General features: G+C 30.9%; 1 protein-coding gene across 1 annotated transcript in view; it reads right to left on the bottom strand.

Annotated features, from left to right (window-relative positions):
- Nucleotides 1-25,399, bottom strand: part of LOC118198986 (uncharacterized) — an 86,311-nt gene that overhangs the window by 36,527 nt on the left and 24,385 nt on the right. The window contains exons 3-5 of the mRNA XM_085821255.1: nt 18,681-18,850; nt 2,057-2,126; nt 1,873-1,973 (exon numbers count right to left, since the gene is read on the bottom strand). Coding sequence (XP_085677381.1) covers nt 1,873-1,973; nt 2,057-2,126; nt 18,681-18,850 — 341 coding nt within the window. The remainder of the gene's footprint in view (nt 1-1,872; nt 1,974-2,056; nt 2,127-18,680; nt 18,851-25,399) is intronic.

Below are 25,399 nucleotides of genomic sequence, written 5' to 3'. Positions count from 1 at the left end.
CAATCATACAGAAGAAAATTCAAGTTCTTCAAGTGACCTAGGTTTTCATTTTTTTAATTTAAATTTATTTATTTATTTATTTATTTTAATTTGCTCTGTATTAAGTAGTGGCTTCTAAAGTTTTCATTATTTGGAGAATTCAGAGCATTTTGTTTCTCAGTCTTAAAATAGCAGTAACTTTATAGCTTTCAATATTAAGTGAATGATTCAAATACTTTTCAAACTTATCAAACAGCTTCAATATTACTGCACTACATTATCTATACTAATGTCAGTCAACTATTGATTTTGTTTTAAAATATATAATTTTATATCTTGTACATATTATAGAAATAGGATTTCACTAATTTCTAAAGACACATTTTTAAAACCATATCATAGATGAAAAGCAATATCAGAGCACAGCAAATTCTGAAACAGTTAAAATATTTTAGAGATTGCAGTAAAACTTTCAAATCCAATAAATAAAAAAGAAGAAAGAAAATATACTACTACTAATAATAATAATGTACCTAACAGAATTACAGACCTTTTTCTCTGATTGTAATTTTTCTGTAACAATGACTGAAAAAGTAGTACTAATAATGAGCAAATCTAACTATAATGAAAATAGAATATTTTAAATGAATGTATTCTTACAATCTCAGTGTGCAGAGATATAACCCAAAACAATAAAATAAATCATTGGTAAATTAGAGCGATTTCATAAGTAGGAAAAAGTAATACACTGCAGAAAAATTTTCTCAATGTACTTTGTGCTTTAGAACAGTGGATGCAAACTTTTGAAAAGACGGATTACAACGATATAGCAATGCAGGGTCAGAAACACTACCTTACCCGATAGCGTGCAGAGGACGTGAAAAATGAAAGAACAGCATAGTGAATAAAATGTGGTTTATAATTAATAATAGGTACTTTTTTTTTAAATGCACAAAAGCTGCTCAAAGGTGCACTCATGAGCTGTAACAGATGCTTAACATCGTCAGAGTATGGAATAATGAACATTCTAGAAGATTATAAGCATGTTGGATGACCGTAACAGCTACAGAAATGTATTAGGAGAAGACCAGCAGCATTGTCTACACATCATCACTCTAGTGAGTTTTAAAGGTGACCTTAGAAAAATACCCTAGTCATGTCAGTTCCAGCAATATGTATACCAATGTATTGGATGCAACTTTCAATCCACCTTTGTCCAAATATAATCAAGTGCTGAAGGATGTCTTGCTGAAATGGTCTTATGCTAGAACAATACTTCATGATGCAAAGATTGCTAGACCTGTTGTTCATCTAAAAGTTCTGATAATATTTCCCCCATGAATATCTCATAACTGTCTACACAGATGAATAGACATGAGGGACGAGTCCATTACTTGCCCAAATTATATTAAAACGATGGTTGCCTTAGATAAAATTTTCCACTCCCCACAGTGCAACCTACTGCATGAAAATGATATTTCTGATCCTATATAGCTATTATGATTTGTGTCTGAACAACCTAATCCTCACATTAATTTATACTCATACTGAAACATTTTGAGCATTATAAATTCCATACATAGAAGCATTAGTCCTTACATATTTTTAACATAATGTACAATTGAGACAAATACATGATACCAAAGCTTGCAAAAATGCAAAAATCACTGGATAAAACTATTAAAGATCATATATTGATGCATTAGCCCTTACATGATTTTAACATAATATACATTTAAGACAGATGAATATATGTGATATAAAGCTTAAAAAAATCATTGGACAAAAGTATCAAAAATAAACTAATTTATTTTAATAGTTACATTTCTAAAGCTATTTTCTAAATGAGTACTACATGAATAAATATGATTATTAAACATACATACAACATACCTTGATAACATTGCTTAGTGAAGTAATATTTCGCATACTTAAACGACAAGAGCTAAGATCTATCCAGTCGATTTTTGATACGTGTAATCCCCGACAAAGTCCTAAATAGCAAAAATAAATTTTGTTTAAAAATGTTTATTTATGAAAAATCAATTCTGAGTACATTTTTTAAAATTTTCTTTACTTTCAATGAATTCATCTCCAAGCCTACAGCCAGCAAGTGAGAAATACACCAGATTTGCATTCTTGAGTCCCTAATAAAAAGAATAAAAATGTATATAATATTTTATATATATAAATTTTATTTAGACATTAAATACTATTTTAATAATAAACTGTCATAAAATCATTTTCTTGTCCATTCACAGTTGGGAAATATCCAGAATTTAAGGGGAAAAGAAATAAATATATCAAGGTAAAACTTAACAACAATAAAATATTAAATATTGGTAAAAATTAACAAAAAAAAAAAAAAAAAAAAAAAACTAGAAGTTTTCAGATTTTATATTACACCCAAGGGGGCTTTTTTAACGTTTTGTGTGTTAACCTTTATTTATTAAATATCATGGTCTTTGCACTTAAACCATAAAATTCAATTCAACAGCAGTATCACAAAATAATTTAAAAAAAGCATATCTTTAGAATTTCCAATACACAGTCTTGCACGCTTGAGATAAAAATGCTTTTTTTCCCCCTTTCCTGTACAGTGGTGCCATTGCTCACTTCGAGATTGCTGAGCTCATTAATCACAAATTTGTTAAAGTTTTAAAAAATATGAAATAGATAAGAAAACAAATTCCAAATTTGGGCTTCCAGACGCCCATATTTGAGCGGAGGACTACGTTATTAAAAATTTGACGTCTCTAGGTACCATTGTTTATTTACAATGCAAGAAACATACATTCACTCAAACTCTTCATTATTTAATTTCTTTAAATATAATCAGGGCTCTTATTTGGTGTCAACAATTTAAAAAGTGAAACGCCATTTTATAATGGACAATGCAAAATGCCAAAACGAAAATAATAGCCTTTCTGGGCAAATTGCCCCTTTGGGCTAATAATATTAAATAAAGATTAAATGAAGGTGAATTAATTATTTTAATATTACATAACTCAAACTTTGCCCGACAATGGGCAGTAAAGTTAACAAATTAAACTGATGTAATTAATCAAAACTTCACTGTGCATAATGTGCTAGATAAAAATATTGTTAAAAATTAATGTACACAGTGTAAAAAAAAATCTGATGTGTACACCACATGACTTTTTGTACGGAATATTAAATTACACGCATTTGTTTCTTGCATTTCTTTTAAACTTATTGGACTTAATTAAATCTACTTCGCCAACAGCGCATTAACCACAATAGAATAAAGGCATTCTTTAAAATTCACTCTATTTGTTTAACATAGCGACACTCTGGCACTAGGTTCACTTAACAGTATTATATTTCATTCATATTATAATTCAGAATGCACAAAATGTATATCATTTAAAGAATTATCTAATCGTTGCCACATGTTCTTTTCAAATACTATAATAAAGCTAGAATGATGTAAAAAAGAAATTAAGCAAACAAAACAAAAAAGAAACAGTTTTTCACAGATGATTGAGTATTTCTCATTCAATTAATTCAGTTTTCACTTCACGACAAGACAAAAATACATAAAAGCTCAAAATATCTGTATTAAAAATTACTAATTATTAAAAATTAAATTACCAATTATTAAAAATTAAGTAAATCTTAAACACTTATTTCCTCAAAAAAATTCCAAAAAGGATTAACCCCTTCGAGCCAGGTAGCGAAAACGCGTGCTTATCGCGGAGCCCGGCAGTGTCTTACGCGAGCGTCTCTCCAGGACCGTGGGCTTTTTTGCTACTAAGCCTAAATCCATGAAATTTTCTAAAATATAAAATCCGTTTATATTTTCCTAAAGTATAAACGCACTGTTTAATAATGCTTTATAGAGTATTTAAACGGCTTATGCTTTATAGATATTTATATATGTATATATACTTTAATTACCTTATTTCTTGTTTAAATGCATATTTTACACATTTTATTTTAATTACTCACCATTTTATGACTTTTAACATAATACATCTGAAAACTAAATATATTACTTAAAATTCTCTTTTCGTATGAAAAATTTGAAAACAGGGATCTACACAGTCCTATGTTACATTCCTCACACTCGTAATAACTCATTTGCCGTTTTGGAGGATTTTTCCGGGAATGTGAACAAACCAAGCATCGTCGTCTCATTTTCTTATCAGTCTCTTCTGAACAAAGTTTTGGAAAACGTCTTTCAGTTAATCTTTCAGAATCAATATCAGAATATCAGAATTTCAGAATCAATATCTGAAATATTTTGCATCATTTCTGCTATTTCATGTTCTGTTAAACATTTTCAACGCTTCGACATTGCAACGGTAAAAACAGAAAGAATTCAGGTCTAACAAGATCTAATTATTTTCTAAAAACTGAACTGTAAACCGAAATACTCAACGCTTTAGCACATATAAATCTTCTACTTACAATAAACAACTACCACGTGCGAATAAAGTGCGATTTAAAGAGACGTCATAAATCACGCCATTCGGAAACATTTAGTTCCCCGTTTGTTTATATAATCAAAAACACGTGTATGTGAGTCATGCTTCTCTCATTTCGAGAAGGTCTAATGTACATGTATCTGAAACCATATGGACATATAGTGCCATCTTGTGGCAGAAATTATAGTTTCTTAAATGTTCCAGGATACTGGCACAAATACGTGACAGTCGGTAGTAAACGGGAAAATGCTCTGGCACGCCTGCGTGTCGGCCAGGAGGTGAGTGTGTTCGTTGCTGGCACATAGACGTGACAGTCGGCGCGAAGGGGTTAAGCATGATTTACTTCACAATAATAAATGAAGGCGTCATTTTTGTTGTAGCGAAGCTTAGTCTCTCTAGATTGGCAACAAATCTACAATTCTGCTGTTTCAAATGTAAACAAATATGTCCGCCATGTTATTTAAAACGTAACCGCACTTAAACAGCTTTTAAATTGTTGATAATTGTACAAATATTGCTTCCAGAATTACGAAAGGCATAAAAACCTTAACCGGAAGATAAAAACAACATAATTCAATCATTTTTAAAGCAAAAAATGTACAATTTACAAACATATAAGAGTAAAGAAACTGAGATCACTGTGCAGAGTAACAGAGTGGATATATATATAAATATAGTATTTATATACGTTTGGTGCTGCCGATTGCAACCAAAATACGAGGTGCACATTTACATGTTATAGCAGTCCTATATACAAAATTTCAACGTTCTGAGGCTACTTGTTTTTGAGTTATGTGAGATACGAACGTATGCACGTACGTATATACGTTCGTACAGACGCCACGAAAAATTCTCTTCAGAATTAATTTTAAAGCAGTTTTATAATTTTTTTGGAGGAAACGAGTCTTTTATTCTGTCCTTACGTACAGATATCACGCAAAAACATCGTTAAATTGCATTCGATAGCGGTCAAAATGGATATTTTCATTGAAATATGCTGCCTGAAACTTTTCGCGATTACAATACTTCCTTTTTACTTCGTACAAGGATGTAAAAAAGAGGGCAGTTATATATCTCCCGTTCTATTGGGCCAATTGACGGAATTCAACTTGCGTTTTTCATGTCTCGAAAGCGCGACTTGGGATATGTATTAGACTTATATATACTATTACTTTCATATAGATAATGAGAAAACAAGTAGTCAACGAGGGAAAAAGAAAGTACACTAGTACTAAAAGGAACAAATTTGTGCAAAGTGCTGCTAAATTTTAATTTAAGTTTAAAAGTACTGTAGATCCAACTTATCAGCTAGAAGACATAAATTTTATCACGCAAATTAATACATGAACTGCATAAAAACAAAATAAGATGATATTTTGACACAACATCGGACTTTTTTAAAAGTGACATGCCACTTTTTTCTATATTTCGATTCTACAACTCAAATTATGTCAAATTGCCAAGTTTTGCAAAAATCGCACGAGTACTTTTTTAAAAGTTAGCTCTCAAAATTTTAATTCATTAATGTTAATTGAATTTTATATATATTTATTAATATCTCTTTTTTATTAAACTTACTTGATTCCTTCATTCAGAATTCAAAATTTAGGCTTAATTCAAATACAATTCGCACATTTTTTATTAATTATTTTAAAATTTTGTATTTTAAAATATTTTTTATAATTTTTTCAAAAGAACTTTTGTATCATAACCTATAAAATTTTTAACATCATCTTAAAGTAGATGTATATATAAGAATATATGCAAAAAATTAAGAAATTTTTATTCAAAATTTCCTAAGATATAAGTGAATTTACTTTTTGGCACGTTTTGAAATTTAGCGTATTTAATATTGTCAATAATAACGAAAATGTGTTTTACACACTTTTTTAAAATTATTTGAAAGAATGAACAATGGACCATTTTTCCTCTCCTGCATCAATGAAAAAAAATTAAAACAAGTAGGTTACTATAAATTAAGAATCCCGCCAAGTGACTTATTCTTGGCACAAACTGAAAAAAATTCAAGAAAATTTTTTTAATTTCTCCATAAATTTCTCACCTAAAATTACAAAATTTACTATCTTGGCATGATCTGAGTCATAGAATTGAAATATGGAAAAAAATTGATATGCCACTTCAGAAAAAGTCCGATTTTGTGTCAAAATATCTATGTTAGAATAATGCTATATATAAATCTAATATATATCCTAAGTTGTGCTTTCGAGACATGAAAAACGCAAGTACACAACTGTCCCCCCTTTTTTTGGCGTAGTGTACTTGTAATACATATGTATATATTTAACAATTAAAAATATGTTAAAGTTTTACATAATATGAAACAGATAATTAAACAAATCCCAAATTTGGGCTTTCACACGCTCCATTCAAGTGGAGGATTATGTTATTCAAAATTTTATGTCTCTAGGTACTGTTGCTTTTTCACAGTGTGAGAAACATACATACATTCATGTAGATTCTTCATTATTTAATTTCTTTTAAATATAATTAATGCACGGCTATAATATTTGGTGGCACCAATTTGAAAAGTGAAAGAAACGGGTATTTAAAGTTTCCGAGACACACTGCCAGAACGAAATTAATAGCCCTTCTAGGCAAACTGCCCCTCTGGGCTAAAAATTAAGTAAAAAATCTGCCTTAAACTGGCCTATAATATTTTTTAAATAAAAAAGTTTTATGTAAAATTTATGCCAATTAAAAGTTCACACTTTTGCCTAATTTTAAATTCAGTTTCTAATAATTCATACAAATAAATTAAATGAAATTTGACTTAATACACTGTAGCATACTTGTCAGCCCTGAAATGTTTCTGGGGCGAAGCATGGAGACACTATTTGAAAAGAACTTCAAACTGATTTAAATTCGCTTTATTATGCATAAATCAGATTACTGAACTATTTACAATGTGATGTAAAGCATATTAGTATTTAATCTAAAATTCTAAATTTTGTAAGTTTCTTATATTTTTTAATGAAAAAATCCTGGGCAAGGAAGAAAAGCTCTAATCTATCCAATTACTTTTAAAGATGATTAAAAAAAACTGTTCATTGTACCATGTATTGATGAAAAATAAAATTAAACACAGATATTAACACTGAATCTTCATAAAATATTCTACAAACTTCTACAATTGATAAGAAAATTGAGATAAAAAAACATTTAATGTGAAAAATTACATTGAAAATTGCTATAATTGGAGGAATTTCATTATTTTAACAAATTTCATTAATTACTTAGAAACATTTTCCTCATTCAGTCACCAGCTATGATATATAGTTAAAATAAGAAACAAAGATAATTTTTTAGAACTAATGCTGATAGAGTGATATCATCGTTCATAATGTATGAGAATAGGAGTAAGTCTTTAGTTTCAAATGTGAGAAAATATTTGGTGGTTGTGTCTGCTCTTGTATGTGTTTCAAGCGTTTCAGTAAAGTATTTTCTTGTTTCTTAGAATGACTTTTGTCTTCCTGGATTGCACAAAACACCCTGCATCGAGTAGATACAAACCCATGAAGTAAATGTCAGCTTTTCATTCTCAATGATAATAACCATTCATTATTTGCTCACGTGCGCAATGAGGTATAAAGATGAAATCCTTACAAAATGTGTTTCCATTTGGGGGGGGGGAATGTCTATAAAGAAGTAGACAGCTTTACACAAGGCTAGTTACAAAATCGAATTTTATTTTGCATTGCTAATCACAGTAAAAAAAATAAAACTTGCATCATTGTACTGTAAGGTTTACCATTATTTTCCATCAAACATTTATGTTTTGGATCTTTACTGTCTCTTGTCTTTCTGTTTCCTTCCAAAATGAATATTAGCCTGGAGTATTTAAGCCGAGGTTTTTAGATTCTAAAACAGAGAATGCTTCTGCTTTTGTGCACACACATTACTTTTCTCCCAATTTCTAACAGCTTGAATTTCTAGATTTTGTATTATTTTCTGCTGATATTTGAATATATATGTTGGTTAGGATCATGGGCCAACTTTGTGTTAAATTGAATTGTGTAGTCTCTGAATTCAATTGTGCAGTTATATTCCACAGTTACTTTAAGTAACTGGCTGGTTTTAAGTAACTCGCTGATTTAAATGTTGGCTGAGTGTGGGAGCAACAAGTGTGCATTCTGTTCTATTTTAGTTATAATAAAAGGTTCTTTACACTCTTCTAAGCACTGTTACTTAGTGATACTCGCTGTTACTTAACGATAAGTTGCTGTCAGTCTAACTAGAGTTTGGATCCAGTTTACGATAGCTAAGAAGACTAAACTTTATAGTGGTGCACAAACAAAATCTTGGACTATGGCTCAACACAATGCAACATTTAGTCTGTCCAGCATCACAAGCTCTACCGGCACCTATAAATCTAATGGAAGATTCAGGTTCATGGATACGATGCAAGTGTCAATGAAACCCACAGTGACTTTTAGTGGCAGAAGTTCTGTAATGAACTTTTTGGAACAACTGGATATTCATTGTTTGCTTTACTCAGTTGGGTCATCAAAGCAACCAACACACTATAAAGACAGTCACTGGAGTTGGTACAAATGCATCACTAAACTTTTATTATGAGAATCAGGTAGCGAGCACATTTATAGCCGCCCTAATAAAATTATTATCTGTGGTGAAAAGGCAAAATTGGAGACAAAATTGCTCAGATACCAGATATAGGCCAAAAAACAGATGGAGATAATATTGAGAAAAATACAACTGGTAAATGTATCGCATAGGCAAAAATCTGATGCAGAGGTTATTCAAATTATACTGCCTAGATTGTTGCCCCAAATCAAAGACTTTTTAATTGAGGAACCTGAGCATGCTTTAGAATGTATTTAGCTTGAATAATTAAAAATTTAAAAGCAGGAGGGTTTCAGAAAGTACATCAGGATATAGCCGAAGTTTTTTAGGACAGTTTCATTGCCTTGTAGCAGAAATAAGGCCACAATTTGACAATAATAAACATTTTAACGATACAAAGAAATTTCGAATGGCGAGTGGTGATTGTGAAAGTAATTCACAAAAGAGGAAACAGGGAGAGTAGAAAGAAGTTAAACTAATAAGGGGTACAGAAAGTAATATCCCTCTAGAATTCAATTGAATACAGTAGTTATAAAAAAACCTGGCTTCACAGGGTTCATAGCCACATTTTAGTTAAAAAAATAAGCACCTATAAGCATTTTTCAAGCACATTTTAAGAAAAAAATTAAGCACCTGTCTAATTACATTATACAAAACTGCATAACCTCACAGACTTATGATTTAAAATATGAGAAATGCAGTATTTATTAAGAGAGAATAAGCATTACCTCAACCATGGAAAATAATTACTTTTTTTTTTTTTTTTAAATTTAAATAACAGTTCAATTTACAGAACTAGTTTACAATGAGGGGGGGAAAAAACTATGCAGAACTAAACTATATTACAAGATTTAATGATGAAATTTCAGTTCAAAATATAGAAAATAAATAATAATAGGCCATATAAATTGTATTCGTTTGGCACCTAAATAATAAATACAATTTATTTTTCCACTCATATTAATATTTAAATAATTTAACTTAAATCAAAATTCTGAACATTTTCTAAATTTTCATTGCATAACAATTTCCCCTTAACATATATTCCAAGCAAAGTAATTTAAGTAAAAAAGAGGAACATTTCTGAAATCAGAAGACAGAAATTTGCTTCATGCAGTCATCCTTTAACAGTAAAAGCTTAACTAACCCGTATACTTGGAAAATGCCGAATATTCGGACAGTCGAGCGTAACTTGAAAAAGAGGAGTGGGGGGGGGGTAGAGTGTAGCCGCTCTTTAGATTTTTCCGCTAAATAAATAAATGCTTTTGACATTTCGATATGTGCATCATATAAAAATAAACCAATGGAACTGAAAAATATTCTGCTTAGCAAGCACAGTAAAACTCTTTTAAGTGTTCATAAATCTCGGACAGAACATCAAAATTAATTATCTCTGCAAAATATCGCAAATGTTGTTGGGCAATACGTGTGCTGTAATTCTTCCCTACGTGATATTACGCAATCAAAATCATCAGCTGCCGGCATTGGGAGAATAAAGAACTAAATAACTGTGGTGTTTTTCATTCTAATTTTCAACAGACGGCGTTAAATTTCCGGAATAGAATCATTCTTCGATTGGGTTGGTAGACCACAGAACTTTTAGTCCTATTCAATCCAGATTGGGGTAAAAAAAAAAAAAAAAGTCTGTTGCTTGTTTTGCAGCGAACAGTTTCAATATTCGAGATTTTATGGAGAAAGGATATAACCTCCCAATCTTCGTACTGCATAATGTATTGGCCAAAAAAAAAAAAAAAAAATGAAATTACTTTGACTACTCATTTACTTTCCCTTTACTTAAGCCATTCCGAATATTATTCCTTAGAAAGCTAATCTGTGTTAAAACACAACCATTTTTGGAAGTTTACTATACTTCAGTAGTTACTGCAACTATGTTATTATAAACATTCATACATATGCTCATAATATAAGCATAATGATCATAATAAACACGAATATAAACTGACCAAGCGGAACGAGAATGCAAATTATTAAGATCTTGATAGAAACTATGCAGAACTAAACTTGATCTTGATCTGTGTAGTACGTGGGTGGGAGAAAAAGAATGCCGAACGTACCGGAATTTTCTACTGCTTTTGCAATTCTTTGACCAATAGAACGACGGGCATCTGTCTGTACTCTTCGTGCACACCAAAGGTTATGTTAATGCAGAGAAAGGGGGGAAAGCTATTTCCGGGAGTATGATTCACCATCTGACATTCCATATTAGGAAGAAAAGTTGTTTATTTAGTTTCGGCTTTGGTACGGGGGAAAATAACGCGTTCATTAAAAAAAAAGCACTAAAAGCAAAAAATAAGCACTAAAAACAAAAAAATAAGGGCTTTAAAGAAAAAGCAAGCACCTATAAGGGCCTTTATATTTTATTTTCAAATATAAGAACTTATAAGCGCTTATAAGGACTACTACGAACCCTGCTTTACCTGTAAGACAAACTTTGTTAAATAACATGCCAGTATTGGATACAAGGGCACACAAAGCAGTTTCTTGGGAGAAAATTAAAAAAAAAAAAAAAAAAAAAAAAAAAAAAGACTTTTAGTGGCACAGAATGTTTAGGGTTGAAAGAACACAAGTTATTACCACAAAAGGCAAATATTTCACATGTATAGAGAAAGTCACATTACACATTCAAGTAAGAAATGAGCATCAGAAGTAAAAATAAATGCATTAAAATGCAAATCTGTGGCCAAGGAACTTTGTTACTTGGGTTATAAGATATCTCAGAAAGGTATTAAAACCAAAGATTCCTAAATAATTGCAATAAAATTTTCCCACTACCAAATATAGCAACAAAAACATTGTTCTCAATTTTGGGCTTGTGTTCTTACTATAGGACTTTTATCAAAGACATAGCATAGACTGCAGAAACGCTATTAAAATTAAACAAAAAGAATGTACTTGTTTGGCCAAAGCCAGCACAATTTTCAAAAGACTTAAAACCACATTAATATAAGCTTTAGTTCTAAAATTTCCTGAAGGCGATAGGAATGAATTAGAAATTGCTGCAGATATATCGGACTATGAAGTTTATCACCAAGGCTTATAAGATGGGATTTTAAACTGCAAAAATCTAACTTAATTAATTAAGCACACTCCCAGGAAAGGAAATGTCATCATGGATGCTTTGCCAGAATTCAATCAGATGATGAAGGAAAAAAAAATTTGGATTCTCGCTAGATTATAATTTATGAATTATAAACAGAATCAGAATTTTAAAATATTTATACTTATTTAAAAGAGTGTGGCAATTTCGAACACCAGGATATAACAGCTATCATAAATAAGGCCACAATTTAGATATTACTAGTGGAAGTACCCCATGCCAGTTACCTTAGATTGAGAGTAATGTATCTAACAAAAGCGAGAAAGATACTGCTGTAATCATTCTCTAATAATGATAAAAAAAAATACATTATAGTCATACATTTTTCAGTTTGATGTAATATGGAACCCATATAAAAAATTTCATAGAAAAATAAACTAATTCTCTCTCATTATACCAGCAACAACCACACACAGTTTTTAATGATTTCTGTCTTTCTAACCAAATGGTTATAAAAGCTCATCCTTCCATTATTTCACTTATATTGAATTTTAGTCGATTAAATGTGGCAAAAAATTTATCATAATTGATCAGAAATCAATAACGCAAACAAACACACATTCTTCTTTATATATATAGAGAGAGAGATTTTGTAAAACTTACAAATTTTTTATTCACAAACTCTACGATTTGAAAGCGAGCAGTGGCAACGCTTCTCGAAATAAAGCAAATTTTTATCTGCAGTGTGCGAGATTGTTGCCACTTGTGTGAGATTGTTGGAAAAATCAGGCAGAAAATTAGTAATCAGTGAAAATTAATTAATAGCTCTGATTTTAACTTTTTTTTTCCTTTTAAATACACGTCAACCTTTTTGAGGACCCATAAAAGAATGGCAGAAAGTTTGGTGACAATAGCTATAGTAGTGACTGAGTTAACCGAGAACAAACACACAGACATTCTTCTTTATATATATAGATTTACAATATTTTATTTTACACTAAAGAAACAAATAAAAACAATGAATTAAGATCGGCTATGTCAGCAAATTTAAGACTTCATATTTCATACCATCTCGGCATAAGAAACACGTGCATCAAGTACAGGAAGTATCTATTTTCCACAGCTACAAAAATTTATCAGACATTATGTCAGATCTTGCCAATTAGTTAATGGTGTTAACTATAGCTTGGCTGGCTATCTAAATAGCAGAAAAGCTTCATTCCCAAATGAATTAATACGGAATTGATTTCTTAGACCCATATTTATGTAGCGAGATTAACGAAAACAGATATTTATTCATTATCAGGAATAATTTTTCAAAGTGGAGAAAAACACTTTCCCTCAAACAAGCTTCTGTGCTAAGCTTGCTTCAGATTCTTTTTAAAATAAATTTATTTTAAAATATGGGAGGCTCACTAAATGTTATTTCAGGCAATGGCAAGCAATCCATTAGTCAAATCTTTGAGGATTATGCACAGGGCCGCTATTATGCAAACCGGGTAATATTTTCAATGTAAATGAATTGTAAATGTTTCTTGACGTATGTCTGACAAATTAGTTTTGAAAACACAAAAGTTTTCTCTTAACCATGTGTAAATGCAAAAGTACTTCTCGTAAACCAAATGACGACCTTTTCAGGATAAAACAGTGAGTCTAGATAAGAGGAAGTAGCCCATGGTTTCCGAGTTCCCTGGGCAGCAGATGAAGTTCACGAGGTTCCGGGAAGGAGCTCAAAAATGAAAATATTCAGTTTACACAGAGGATAACTCAAGGTGAAGCAGAAGGATAACAGTCAAGAGCATGCCTCGCTTGGAAAGAATTTCTCGCCAAATGGATGAAGATGCATGAATTAACTAAAAGATAAATGACATTTATTTTCTTCAAGTACTCAGTTTTAGCTTATATCTAAGTACAATGGCTGCTGTGCATTTTGAGTTTTTGCCTCCAACAAGAGCAATCTTAGATTTGTACCTACATAGAACCTTTTAATTTTATCATGCATTATCTGAATGATTTTAAATTAGTACCAAACTGAGATTTTGACTTTTGTCTAAGAGACTATTTTGAGAAAGTCTGGCATGTTTGCGGAATAATTTTAAGCAATTTCTGTACATTCTGTCAAATGCAAACTCAGTAATTTTTTTTTTTTTTTTTTGACATAAATGAATTGTAAACGTTTCTTGAAGTATGTCTGACAAATTAGTTTTGAAAACATAAAAGTTTTCTGTTAACCACGTGTAAATGCAAAAGTAATTTCTTGCTTTAAGAAATTACTTTTTTCATTCTTTTCGTAAAAGTTAAATTCTTGATGTGTACATGAAATGTTTAAATGCAAGCCAGCAAGTTAAAGATAAAATGAGTAAAAGTTACTGGTGCGAATGCATGCTAGAGACAGCAGAGAATAAAAGTTCTCTGTGTAAAGTTGATATGGAAATGAATTTAATGTTATTGTACCAAATTATTTGTCCTAGATGACTGAAGGAAAGAAGATGCTTACAGGAAAAAATAAATATACTGCAGAAGAATGGTCCAATGATGAATCTCTGTATTAGAAAATTTTTTAATTTTCAGAGTTTGGAATTGTTACAGGTAAAAAATTAGTTCAAGTTAGGATCTACAATTTAAAATCTTACCATGGACGTTAAATTCCAGCAGGAGAATTAATTCCGGTTTACTATTATTTTACATTAACTGGTTATTTTATGTTTCAGATATTTAATGTCAATTTTCCATTCCGTTTCCTCGCCAGAATACAAATCGGACTAGAGTATTTAAGCTCAGATTTTTAGATTCTAAGACAGAGCGTGTCTCTGCCTGTGTATGCATATGCTCTTTTTCTTCCTAGTTCTAATAACTTGAATTTCTCAGCTTTGCATTATTTGCTGCCAATATTTGAATATCTATGCCTGTTAGATTCATGAGCTAACTTAGGATTAAACTGAATTGTGTAGTCTCCGACTACTAGCTTATTTAAATTAAAGTTACATTTGACTGTTACTTAAGTGAGCTGGCCATAAAGTTTTGGCTGAGGGTGTAAGCACTAGGTGTGCATTCTGTTCTATTTTAGTTATAATAATGGGTTTTTACACACTTCTGAAGTCTCAGGTGTTACTTAGTAATAAATTGCTGTCAGTCTACCTAGAGTTTGGATCAAGTTTATGACAGCTTAGAAGACCAAATTTTATGAATGGTATATCAAAATAAAGGTGCACACACCTTTATCAGGATTGTTTTTGATAAGTTAAAAACTGATTTTCATAAGGTCAGGGCCTCTTAATGCTGGAACTAAGAATTCTATCTCTTGAACAATAACCATCATAAAAAGTGTTTAAAACCTATAGGATAGGGCATTTTTATGAGGTAGTTTCTTATCAGAGTAGATGTTGCTGTCAATGCGAAGAAGATGACAGACATTGCAACAGATGGCACAAAAGGAGTCTAGCCTTCTTGTAATGAGTGTAATGGACTCATTACAAGAAGGCTAGACTCCTTTTGTGCCATCTGTTGCAATGAGTGTAATGGACTCATTACAAGAAGGCTAGACTCCTTTTGTGCCATCTGTTGCAATGAGTGTAATGGACTCATTACAAGAAGGCTAGACTCCTTTTGTGCCATCTGTTGCAATGAGTGTAATGGACTCATTACAAGACACTAAAAACAAGTCGTCCTGATTGACATATAGCAAAATTTTTGGTGTACTCACAGCAGCTTTCCTATCATGTGACCCACCATTTTTCATCTTGGGTTTGTGTGGCCTTCATAATAGTTTTGAATGCTTTGTTGGAACCACCATTAGCAACAGGTTTCTATACCTCACTCTGATTTTCATGCAAGGGAATTTGGTAGTATGACTTCTGTTCAACTAGTTCAGTTTACTGTAATATTACTGATTAGATATTTGGGACATTATGATTTACCAATACAACTCTATTACAGAAGCAGTCTCAAACTCCACAGCAACCGAGCAGTTAAAAAAGGGGGTATAGTTCTATATCCCCTGTTCTATTCAGTTACTTGATGAAATTAAACTTGCTTTTTTCATATCTCAAAAGCATGATTTAAGGCATAAATTAGATTTACATATAATGTTGTTCTAAGATATGTATTTTGACATAAAACTGAGCTTTTCTAAAGAGACATCTTGATTTATTTCCATATTTCATTTCTGTGCTGTGCCTTAATTTCAAATTATGTCTACATATCAAATTTCATAAATTTTAAGGAAAAATTAAAGAATTTAGCTTGGTCCACTTTTTTTTAAATTTGTGCCAAGAATAGTTCACTTGGTGAATTTCTCTTCATTTTCTCTTTCAGTCTGCATGACAGGAAAATGAATAATTGTTTCTTCTTTCTTGCATGTATCTTTACTTTATATTTTTGGTACTTACGTATTATTGCAACCAGGTTGGCGCTATTTGTAAGTTTGAGTAAAAAAGTATGAATAAAAAGAAAATGTACATTTATTAATTACAGATAATTTTTAATACAGTTTTTTATATTATTTTGTTTTAAAATATAAAATAGCAATTAAACCCTTCCGGTTTTGAATATGAATAAGTTGCAGAATTATTTTTTCGGCGGAAATGTTTTGGCTATTGCTTTCAGCACTGATTGAAAACCGTATTCGCCATAACCATGTACACGTCGACTTATTTTTACTTAAAAAAACTTCCCAGAATTGCACAAAAATGGCAATGCGCACACTCTTGACTTTATCCACGTACACTGCTATTTTCTCATAAATTACAAAAATTTGCACGAAAATGCAGAAAATTTTGTGAATCTCCACATGCTCTTTTAACAAAACTACGTATAACACGTAGGGTTGCCGTAAGTAGGGTCGCCAAATTTGGCAATTTATGCAAATTTTGGCCTGATTGCGTTAATACGTAAGTACCTATATTTTTAAATAACAGTTGTCATTCTTAATATATATATATATTTTTTCATTCTTAGGTTTTAATTGTCTGAGTTGCATGAATGAATAAGATTTTTTTCAAATACTTATTCGCAAAATTTGTTTATTCATTCAAATTGAGTATTTCTGGTTAATTTTTCATATAAATGTTTTGAGAATTTTATTTTATTTAAACTACATTTCCTTTAAAAGAATACTTATTAGCAACCTAGTATATGTCATGAGGCACTTGAAAGCTGCATAAATTAGAACAGTAAAGCGCTGTTAATATGTTTCTCAATGGGCCATTTGGATAGGATATACTTTATTCTTGTATATACAAGCTGTGCCTCTAATTTTTACATCGAATTTAAAAAAAAAAAAAAAAAAAAGGTTATGGATAGCCTGTTTACCATCTACAACATTTTTCCCATTCTGGAGATGTGAAAGTAGCTAAAATGTAAACAGTGCTTAGCATCATAGAGATAAAATTTTCATCATCAGCCAAAAGGAATGTATTTCTGTGTTGAGCATCTCTTATCCACTGTCAGTATTGGTACCTCTAGAGTAGAGCAGTTGCTTGTAATACCAGTATCACAATTACTGGTACCAATATCCATAGCATGTCATCCTCACAGCCGTCTAAAGCAGAGGTTCTCAACCAGTGATACACAAGAGAAAAATAGGTGGTACGCAAAGAAGCAAAGTATAATTTAACTATTAAATCCAAAAATTAAAACTCCAACATCCTGATTCAGTTTTTTTTCTAACACTCGTAAATTTATGCAATCTGAGCTTTGTTCAAGAGTGGTGGTGGTGGTAGCAGTACTTTGTAGTGGTGGTACACGCGTTAGTCAAAAGCTTGAGAACTGCTGGTCTAGAGCATTGAATATTTTATTTTTCAAAATTAAATTTCAGACTTCAGACTTTCCCAGGCTGCCCGAATCCACTCATGTGCAACACTGCACATTGGAACACTTTGATTTTTCCCTCATGGTTCATCCAATTGTTTTAAAATCTCCAAATTAATCATTGAAGGAGGAATTAACAGTAACATCAATAGGCTGGAACATGAAAGTTAGCCCTTTAAGAACCTATTTCTAATAATCTGCATGTATTAGCCAATTTTCATCTACTTTTTGCAAAAAATTGCAGCTTATTCTCAAGAAAATATGGCATATATGAGAAAAATATACAATCAACATTTTAATTTAACAGAAGATGCATATATAGCTTTACACAGTTTTATGACTGTGTCATTGCTTTACACATCATTATATTTTATCATCTCATTTTAAATCTGTAGATTTGCACTGATTTTCTTCCCATGTATTCATTCCCATGCTTTCATTTAAAAAAAAAATCACACAATTTAAATATTTCAAAAGCTTTTGAGAAAGACTACTCAATTAACATAAAAGTATGCTATTCATTTAATACATGATGTAGAATTATTACGATTATTTTACAATATACAGCATAAAAAAGCTAACAGTCATTTATATTTTATAATATAAAGAGTAATAGTTATTGCACCCTGTCGGTGAAATATAGCAGAATGTACCACAAATGTTGTTTATAATTAGACAAACAATATAATAAATTAACTCAGAAGATAAATTTAAACTATATTAAAAAGAATCAAAATGTCTTAAGAGAAATAATGAATATTATTTTAAGAAAACAAATTTACCTCAGAAAGAGAATCTGCATCTTCAGGTCTCATCATTAAATTTTCCAACTTTAATTGTCTTAAAGTTTGTGATATACTTAACAAGCTAGATACTGCTTTACATATGGCAGAGATATTTCCTGGTGTCCGCCCATAGGGAACTGGGTAAGTTTTTGCTTTTTTTTTCTTTTCTGTTAGAAACAGAAATTACTTTATATAAGAAAATTAATAGAAAAATTTAATTTAAAGTAGTTAAATAACAAAATATATAGAAATATCTACAAAATAAAAGCTTTCATAACAAATATTTTTTTTCTGTGTATTTCATGAAATCTAACATTTTCTTAATAAACATTTTTAATGAAATATATTACATTTGTTTATCCATTTCCACATTTAACAAATTAATCATAAGTAATCCACATTAAATTCATCAGTGTCATTGTGTTTAAACTAAAATAAATTTTCATACTCTAATGAAACAAAAATCTTGTATGCTTAAAAAACTTTTCGATCTGATCCTTTACATCATAGATTATAAACCTTTTTTGGCCTACTGCTTTCTTCATTTAGGGTAAGGATTATGCACTGCATCCTTTTTAGAAGGGGTAAATACACTGACTCCTGTTTTTGAAATCAATAATGTAACCCAGGGTTTCTTAACCCTGGGTTACATTATCACATAGGATCCCATAGGACCATTACATTATCACATAGGACCCCATAAAACCATTACATTATTACATAGGGTTATGGGTTATTCAATTATGGCAAAGCAGACAAGGGCTATCTGCCTAAAGGGAGGGATGCCTTCATGGAGGACTTTCTAAGAGAAACTGGCTCGCATACACATTACACATGGGGAAAACCACGAAAACGACCATGCAGCCAGCTCGTTCGCGGAATTCGAACCTCGGACCGAATTACCAGTGTTCAGCATCTTTACTGCTCGGCCGCTGGTGGGCCTATCATTATTACATAGGACCCCTGCTGCAGGTCATGGCACCTGCAACAGAGGGTCGCCAAAAATTTTAGTAGTTTTTATATTTTTTTAACTTATAATAATTTTACAATTACCAAATAATTTTACACAATGTATCTGAAAATAGGTAAAGACAAGATGGTATTTACGTTACCAAAGCTGCAGATTTGGCGGTTTTTAAGTGCCGCCAATCTACACCTAAAATTTTTTCGACAAATCATATCATAAATTAAAGTACTTTATTTAAAATGAAAACACTTTATTTAAAATCAAAGTAGTCAATCGGATTTCGGTGGAAAATGGGCTATGAATGGGCTATGAGTTTGTCTATGAACTCCTGTATCAGGATCAATCAAATTGTATATATGATTAACTTTAGCATGTAAGAATCCTTCTTTTTCTATTCTATTTGTCTGGTAACCTTTTCAACTGTCAGAATAAATTGTGCTACCATCTGCAATGTTTTCAATAATTTTCTTAAGAAGGGTAGAGCCAGTTCTATTAGGAACAGTGACAACAAACGAATCTTTTGTTTCTTTACATATACCAACAAACACCCACTGTTTGGGTAATATTCAACCCCAAATATTTTTAGGCTTAGTAAACAAACTTTTACCAATTTCCACAATGCAATCTGGTCCACCTACTTTCTTGTTTGGTTTATTCTCCATATCCAAGGCATATAACGCACGCATGTAATTGTTCTAATCTATAACAGTTTTATCCGATAAATCGAATTGCTTTTCACAAAATTTAATCGACGTCAACTCCTCGCACCAATGGTATATGAATCTCAAAGCTGAACAAAATGGAATTCTGCTTCCTTCAAACCAGTTGTCTTTTCTAAGTCCCACTTGCTGATCACACTGTCTTAAATTAAAATGTACGTTTACCAAAATAAAGTTTCATATCATGCGAATTGGTACAATTTCATTTTTTTGGTAAAATATTTCGCTTGTGAGAAAATAAAATTGCATCTTCTTCTGCGTTTGGCAAATTCCGAAGATGCGTTTTCGTAGCACTAAAAAATGGCATCAAAAATCAGCAAACAACAAGGCAGAAAGGAATCCAAAAGATAACCGTGTGTGAACAACAGGATTGCTCTTTATTGGTGCACCAGCGCAAGTTCTCCTGCGGTGGAGTTAATATGTGAGTGCAGTAGTGTTAATATGTAAGTACCTATAAGACAATACAGACAAAGAAAAAATCAAAAACATTTTGACGCATTCTTTTTATAATAAAAACATTCATTTTCCTTGCTTTGTATGTGATGCTGTCATTTTGTCTGTTACTTATTTAAAATTTTCAACATTGTTCTATGTTTTCAAATTAGGAATTAAAGTTAATGACCTAAAACTGCATATAGTACAGTCAAAAGTCGTTAATCCGGACTCGTCGGGACTTCGGCGATTCCGGATTATCGATTTTTCCGAATTATAGATCATCAGTTTAAATCTCATAAGATGGCATGCAGAAATTCTAAAACTAAAAATATTAAACCGTAATTTATGAAATAAAGAACAATTATGATCTAAAGGGTATCAAAATTTTTAAAAAAAAAAGCTTAATATTTATTTGTTTACTTTATTAAACATTTCTTTATGTAAGTTGTTTAAGTTGCTTCGTATTATGTGATAATACTTTTTCTTTAATTCTATAAACAGACATAATTTCTTGTTCAGTTACAAAGTTCCGCTGTTCAAGTCCCGCAATTGCTGTGCCGAGAATACCGACTAACTTGTCAATCGAAATTTTTTCGTTTTCACTAACCTCTCTGTCACCTTCTTCATGTCTTTATCCAAGTTTTGCAGCAATTCCACTTTTTGTTTGATGGACATCGAAACATACTTTCGTTTTGTAGATCCTTTGGGAGCTCCAGCATCGGAAATTCTATTTGACATAATCGAAAGTTCAAGTTTACTTTTATAAAATTGCTCTTACAGTCTGCAAAAAATAATAAGACGGATCCAATTCGAAGATTAAGGAACAACGCAATCATCAACATTAACTGAAATAGGTAATTAGATAATTTTAGCTTATGCTGTCTGTTATACATAAAACGCGCACGTGAAAACGTATTCTGCGCTTGCGCACGCACATATGCACGGTCGTAAAGGTCTTACGTGGACGTGTAAACGCCTATGCACATGCGTCAACGCGGCGAATGCGCAGAAAGTTTTTAGCTTTGAAGTCTGGATTATAGATCATTCCGGATTATGGGTGTCGAATTAACGACTCTTGACTGCATATTACAGTACAAGTGAAAATATTGACAGTTTCATTCACTCGTATGTTGGATTTGTGCAATTATTATAGGGTCCCACAAAATTTTGATAAATATTATGGAATCTTGGGAGTCACGAAAAAAATCTCAGTGATAAAAAGGAGTCCCAATCGAAAAAAGTTTAAGAAACCCTGATGTAACCCAGCATTTTCCAAATTTAGTTTGTCATGCCCTACATTTTCAAACAGTGGTTCAGTGGCACTCCTCTTAGGTAAAGCATACTTACTATACAGCATAAAACCTGAAAGTCCAATATCCGGATCTACGCACACTATCCTGCATCCTGAAAAAAATCCTTTCCCTTCCTCCTACAATCCCTTTTCAAGAAATCCCTTCACCATTTTTAAGCCTAGGTATGGAGAATATATTGTTCAACCCAAAAAAAAAAAAAAAAAAAAAAAAAAAAAAAAAAAAAAAAAAAGGCTACAAATATGATTTTTCTCCCGACTGATTGAGATTCCTGCATTCACTGACAAACACTTGCTGATCAGCGAATTGCAGTGCGGCTAGTACGATGCAATAACTTACCTTGAATTCATATTAGCCACAACCACATTTTTTGTTCTTGAGAAGCTGCAGAGTGTTAGCATTTTTCTATCTGACTAAACAATAAGTGAAGCCTCCCCCCATAGGCAGTTGTTCCTCTCCACAGGCAGACAGCCCTTGATTTGCTTCACCTTAATCAGTTAAACTTACAGCAAACAATTTTTATATGAATGAAATTTTTTACATCTAATTTGACAAATAGAAATGATAACATATTTTTAATCACTTGCACATTAAATAAACTATATGCATATTTTTCTTTCTGATTTTATTTCAGAGTTAACAATATTTCATTACTTCACTGGTCTAATAAATTTAATATTTGGATTTAATTAATTGTATTCATTAATTTGTTAAATTATTTAATCAATTTCAATTTGCTGTTGTTCTTTTTAGTTAAACATTTACTTTAACCTTTACAGCACTTACTTTTGCATTGTTATTTAACTGAATTTATTTAATAACTTAAATGGGTAAAAAGAAAATTTGAATGAAGAATTAAAAGAACAAATCTAGATATTAACAAAAATACTGATCTAAAACATAAAGACGTTACAAAAAATTAACGGTTTCACTCTATATTGTGTTACAAAAAAGACAGCAAAAAATAAAAATTCCTCACTGAAACATTTAGGCAAATGTGGCCATAAAAAAATATCCTCTCAAAAAGAAGATAGAAAGTTTATAAGAACGAGTCTGTAAAATCTTAGATATGATCCACACAATTAAAATGAATGTAGGAAGATCATGCTGTGCCAACCAGCATGAGTGCTGCAAGAAGGCACTAAGCTGGACTGAAAGCACGTAGACAACATAGAAAATCTAAGCTGGCAATTTATCTGATCAAGAAATGATTTTCTTGGGCCCAAACATACAACTCAGGGTTGGAGCAAAGTAATTTTATTCAAAATTTTATTATTTTTTATACTCAAGTTAATTTTAGTCATTTTTAATCTCTTAAAGCCTCTTATTCTATTGTTTCCTAACTGACAAATATGTTTCACATTATTCTCAATATATATTTGCCAATGGATTCTCCCCCCCCCCGAGGAAATTTCAATCTAAATACTTAATCCTAGGGATGCTTTTTAAATTTCAAGCGATAAAATAATTTGTTGCTCTGCTGTTGGATGACCAGAAACAAGTATGCATCAAAAAATAAAAACTAAAGTTTCCATAATGGTTATTTTTGTATTGAAAACATCTGTCTATAGTTTAATACTGGAGATAAGATAATACTGTGTATAATGATAGTTCTGTTACTTAAATATTATTTCTTAACTTTTTGAAGGATAATATGCATAAAATAATATCTTATAGCATGGTAAAATTATTATTATTTAAAATGAAAATTTGAGTGATTTTATTTATGTAATTTTAGTTTATTTAAAATTAGTTTTGTGTTAAATTAATTAGAATTAAAATTTTTATAGGCAAGTACACTAAAATAATCTTTAGATTATATGTTAATCACTAATTGATGTTCATCATAAAATATTAATGAAACATGTTTTGAGGCTAAAACATAGTCACTTTTAATTTCTTTATTATTATTTCTTATGCTAGTGGAGGGGGAAACAGACCTCTTTTTCCATCTTTAACATTATAAAAGAAAAATTAAAGAAAATTGGTTGAAATTTCACTTTGTGCTTTAGCACAAAAAGATTTTGTTAACCAATATGATAACAGACATGTGATATTTAAAATTATACAGAAATCATAAAAATAAATTTCATAAACTTTATATTTAAAGGGGAAAACAAATCACATGCATGCATACAATATACATGGATATACACTTTTTAATACTAAAAATAATACCATGTAATATCAATACCATATTTAATGTAATAGCAAACCAAGTTTTCATCCTTAAATTAACCTGCTGGTTTTAAAAATTAAAAAAACAGAATTACACAGATGATTCTGCATAATTCTGTTGAGAAACCTAATCCGCAGTCTAATTACAGAATTTTATTGCTGCCAAAAAGCTATACTTTTGATACAAATAGGTAATGTACAAGTAGCAGAATTAGACAGTCTACATGGTATGCAGGATCAGCTAGCATAACATGTCCGTCACTGAATTTTCCAAGAAATTTTTTGGTTACACTTTTTTTTTTAAATCAAAAATATGTTTAATCAAAATGCAACAGCTGCAAAGATACTTCAACCTTTTCCTTTGTGATGCATTATTAATTAATTATTAACCAGAGAATTAATAATAATAACCTTTTCCTGAAAACAATATATGCACATTTTGCAAACATGTTATTCATGAAGTTTTAATACTTTTTGTATCAACTATAAACTACAGTAGCTAAAACTGAATACAGCATTTTCTTCAGCTACATTACTGAAATTAACAAGAGTATGTAAATTTATGCCCTGCATTTACAAGATAATTTTTTTATTGGGTAATTACCAGTCAGCTACTTCATAGAGCTTGCTATTTTGTTTTTCATAATCCTGTAACATAAAATATGGTTTCTACCGAAATTTAATTTTTAATTTTCCCAACTTTCCATAAGCAAACATAATGAACTAGTCATCAATTTAAGTACATAAGTAATTGAATAAATTTATAAACATGTAATAAAATTTGTTAAAATTTAATGCATCTAGCTTGCCACTGTGAAGCAAATGAAAAAACAATGAACATGAAAACATGAACAACAGAAACATGCATCTAAACCATTAAACAAAATTCTGAAAAATTTTCTCATCTCAAAGACTTTCATTACACGAACTCTGCAAGGTAAGACTTGAGAAGATGTGCTCTGTTTTTATTCCACTGCTTAGTGGAATGTCACAGTTGTTTTGTATATCAGCAGCTGTTGTCAGATAAACAAACTGAATTTTGTAATTAAATATCTCTAACTTGCTTTTTTCAGTTCTTCTGTTTTATGGGTCCACCAAGAACCTGAA

The sequence above is a fragment of the Stegodyphus dumicola genome, chromosome 7, assembly GCF_044657685.1.
Source record: "Stegodyphus dumicola isolate Sdum_Otavi_A_Nest chromosome 7, ASM4465768v1".
NCBI classification, from domain to species: Eukaryota; Metazoa; Arthropoda; class Arachnida; order Araneae; family Eresidae; genus Stegodyphus; species Stegodyphus dumicola.
This window is presented reverse-complemented; position numbering and strand designations above follow the sequence as displayed.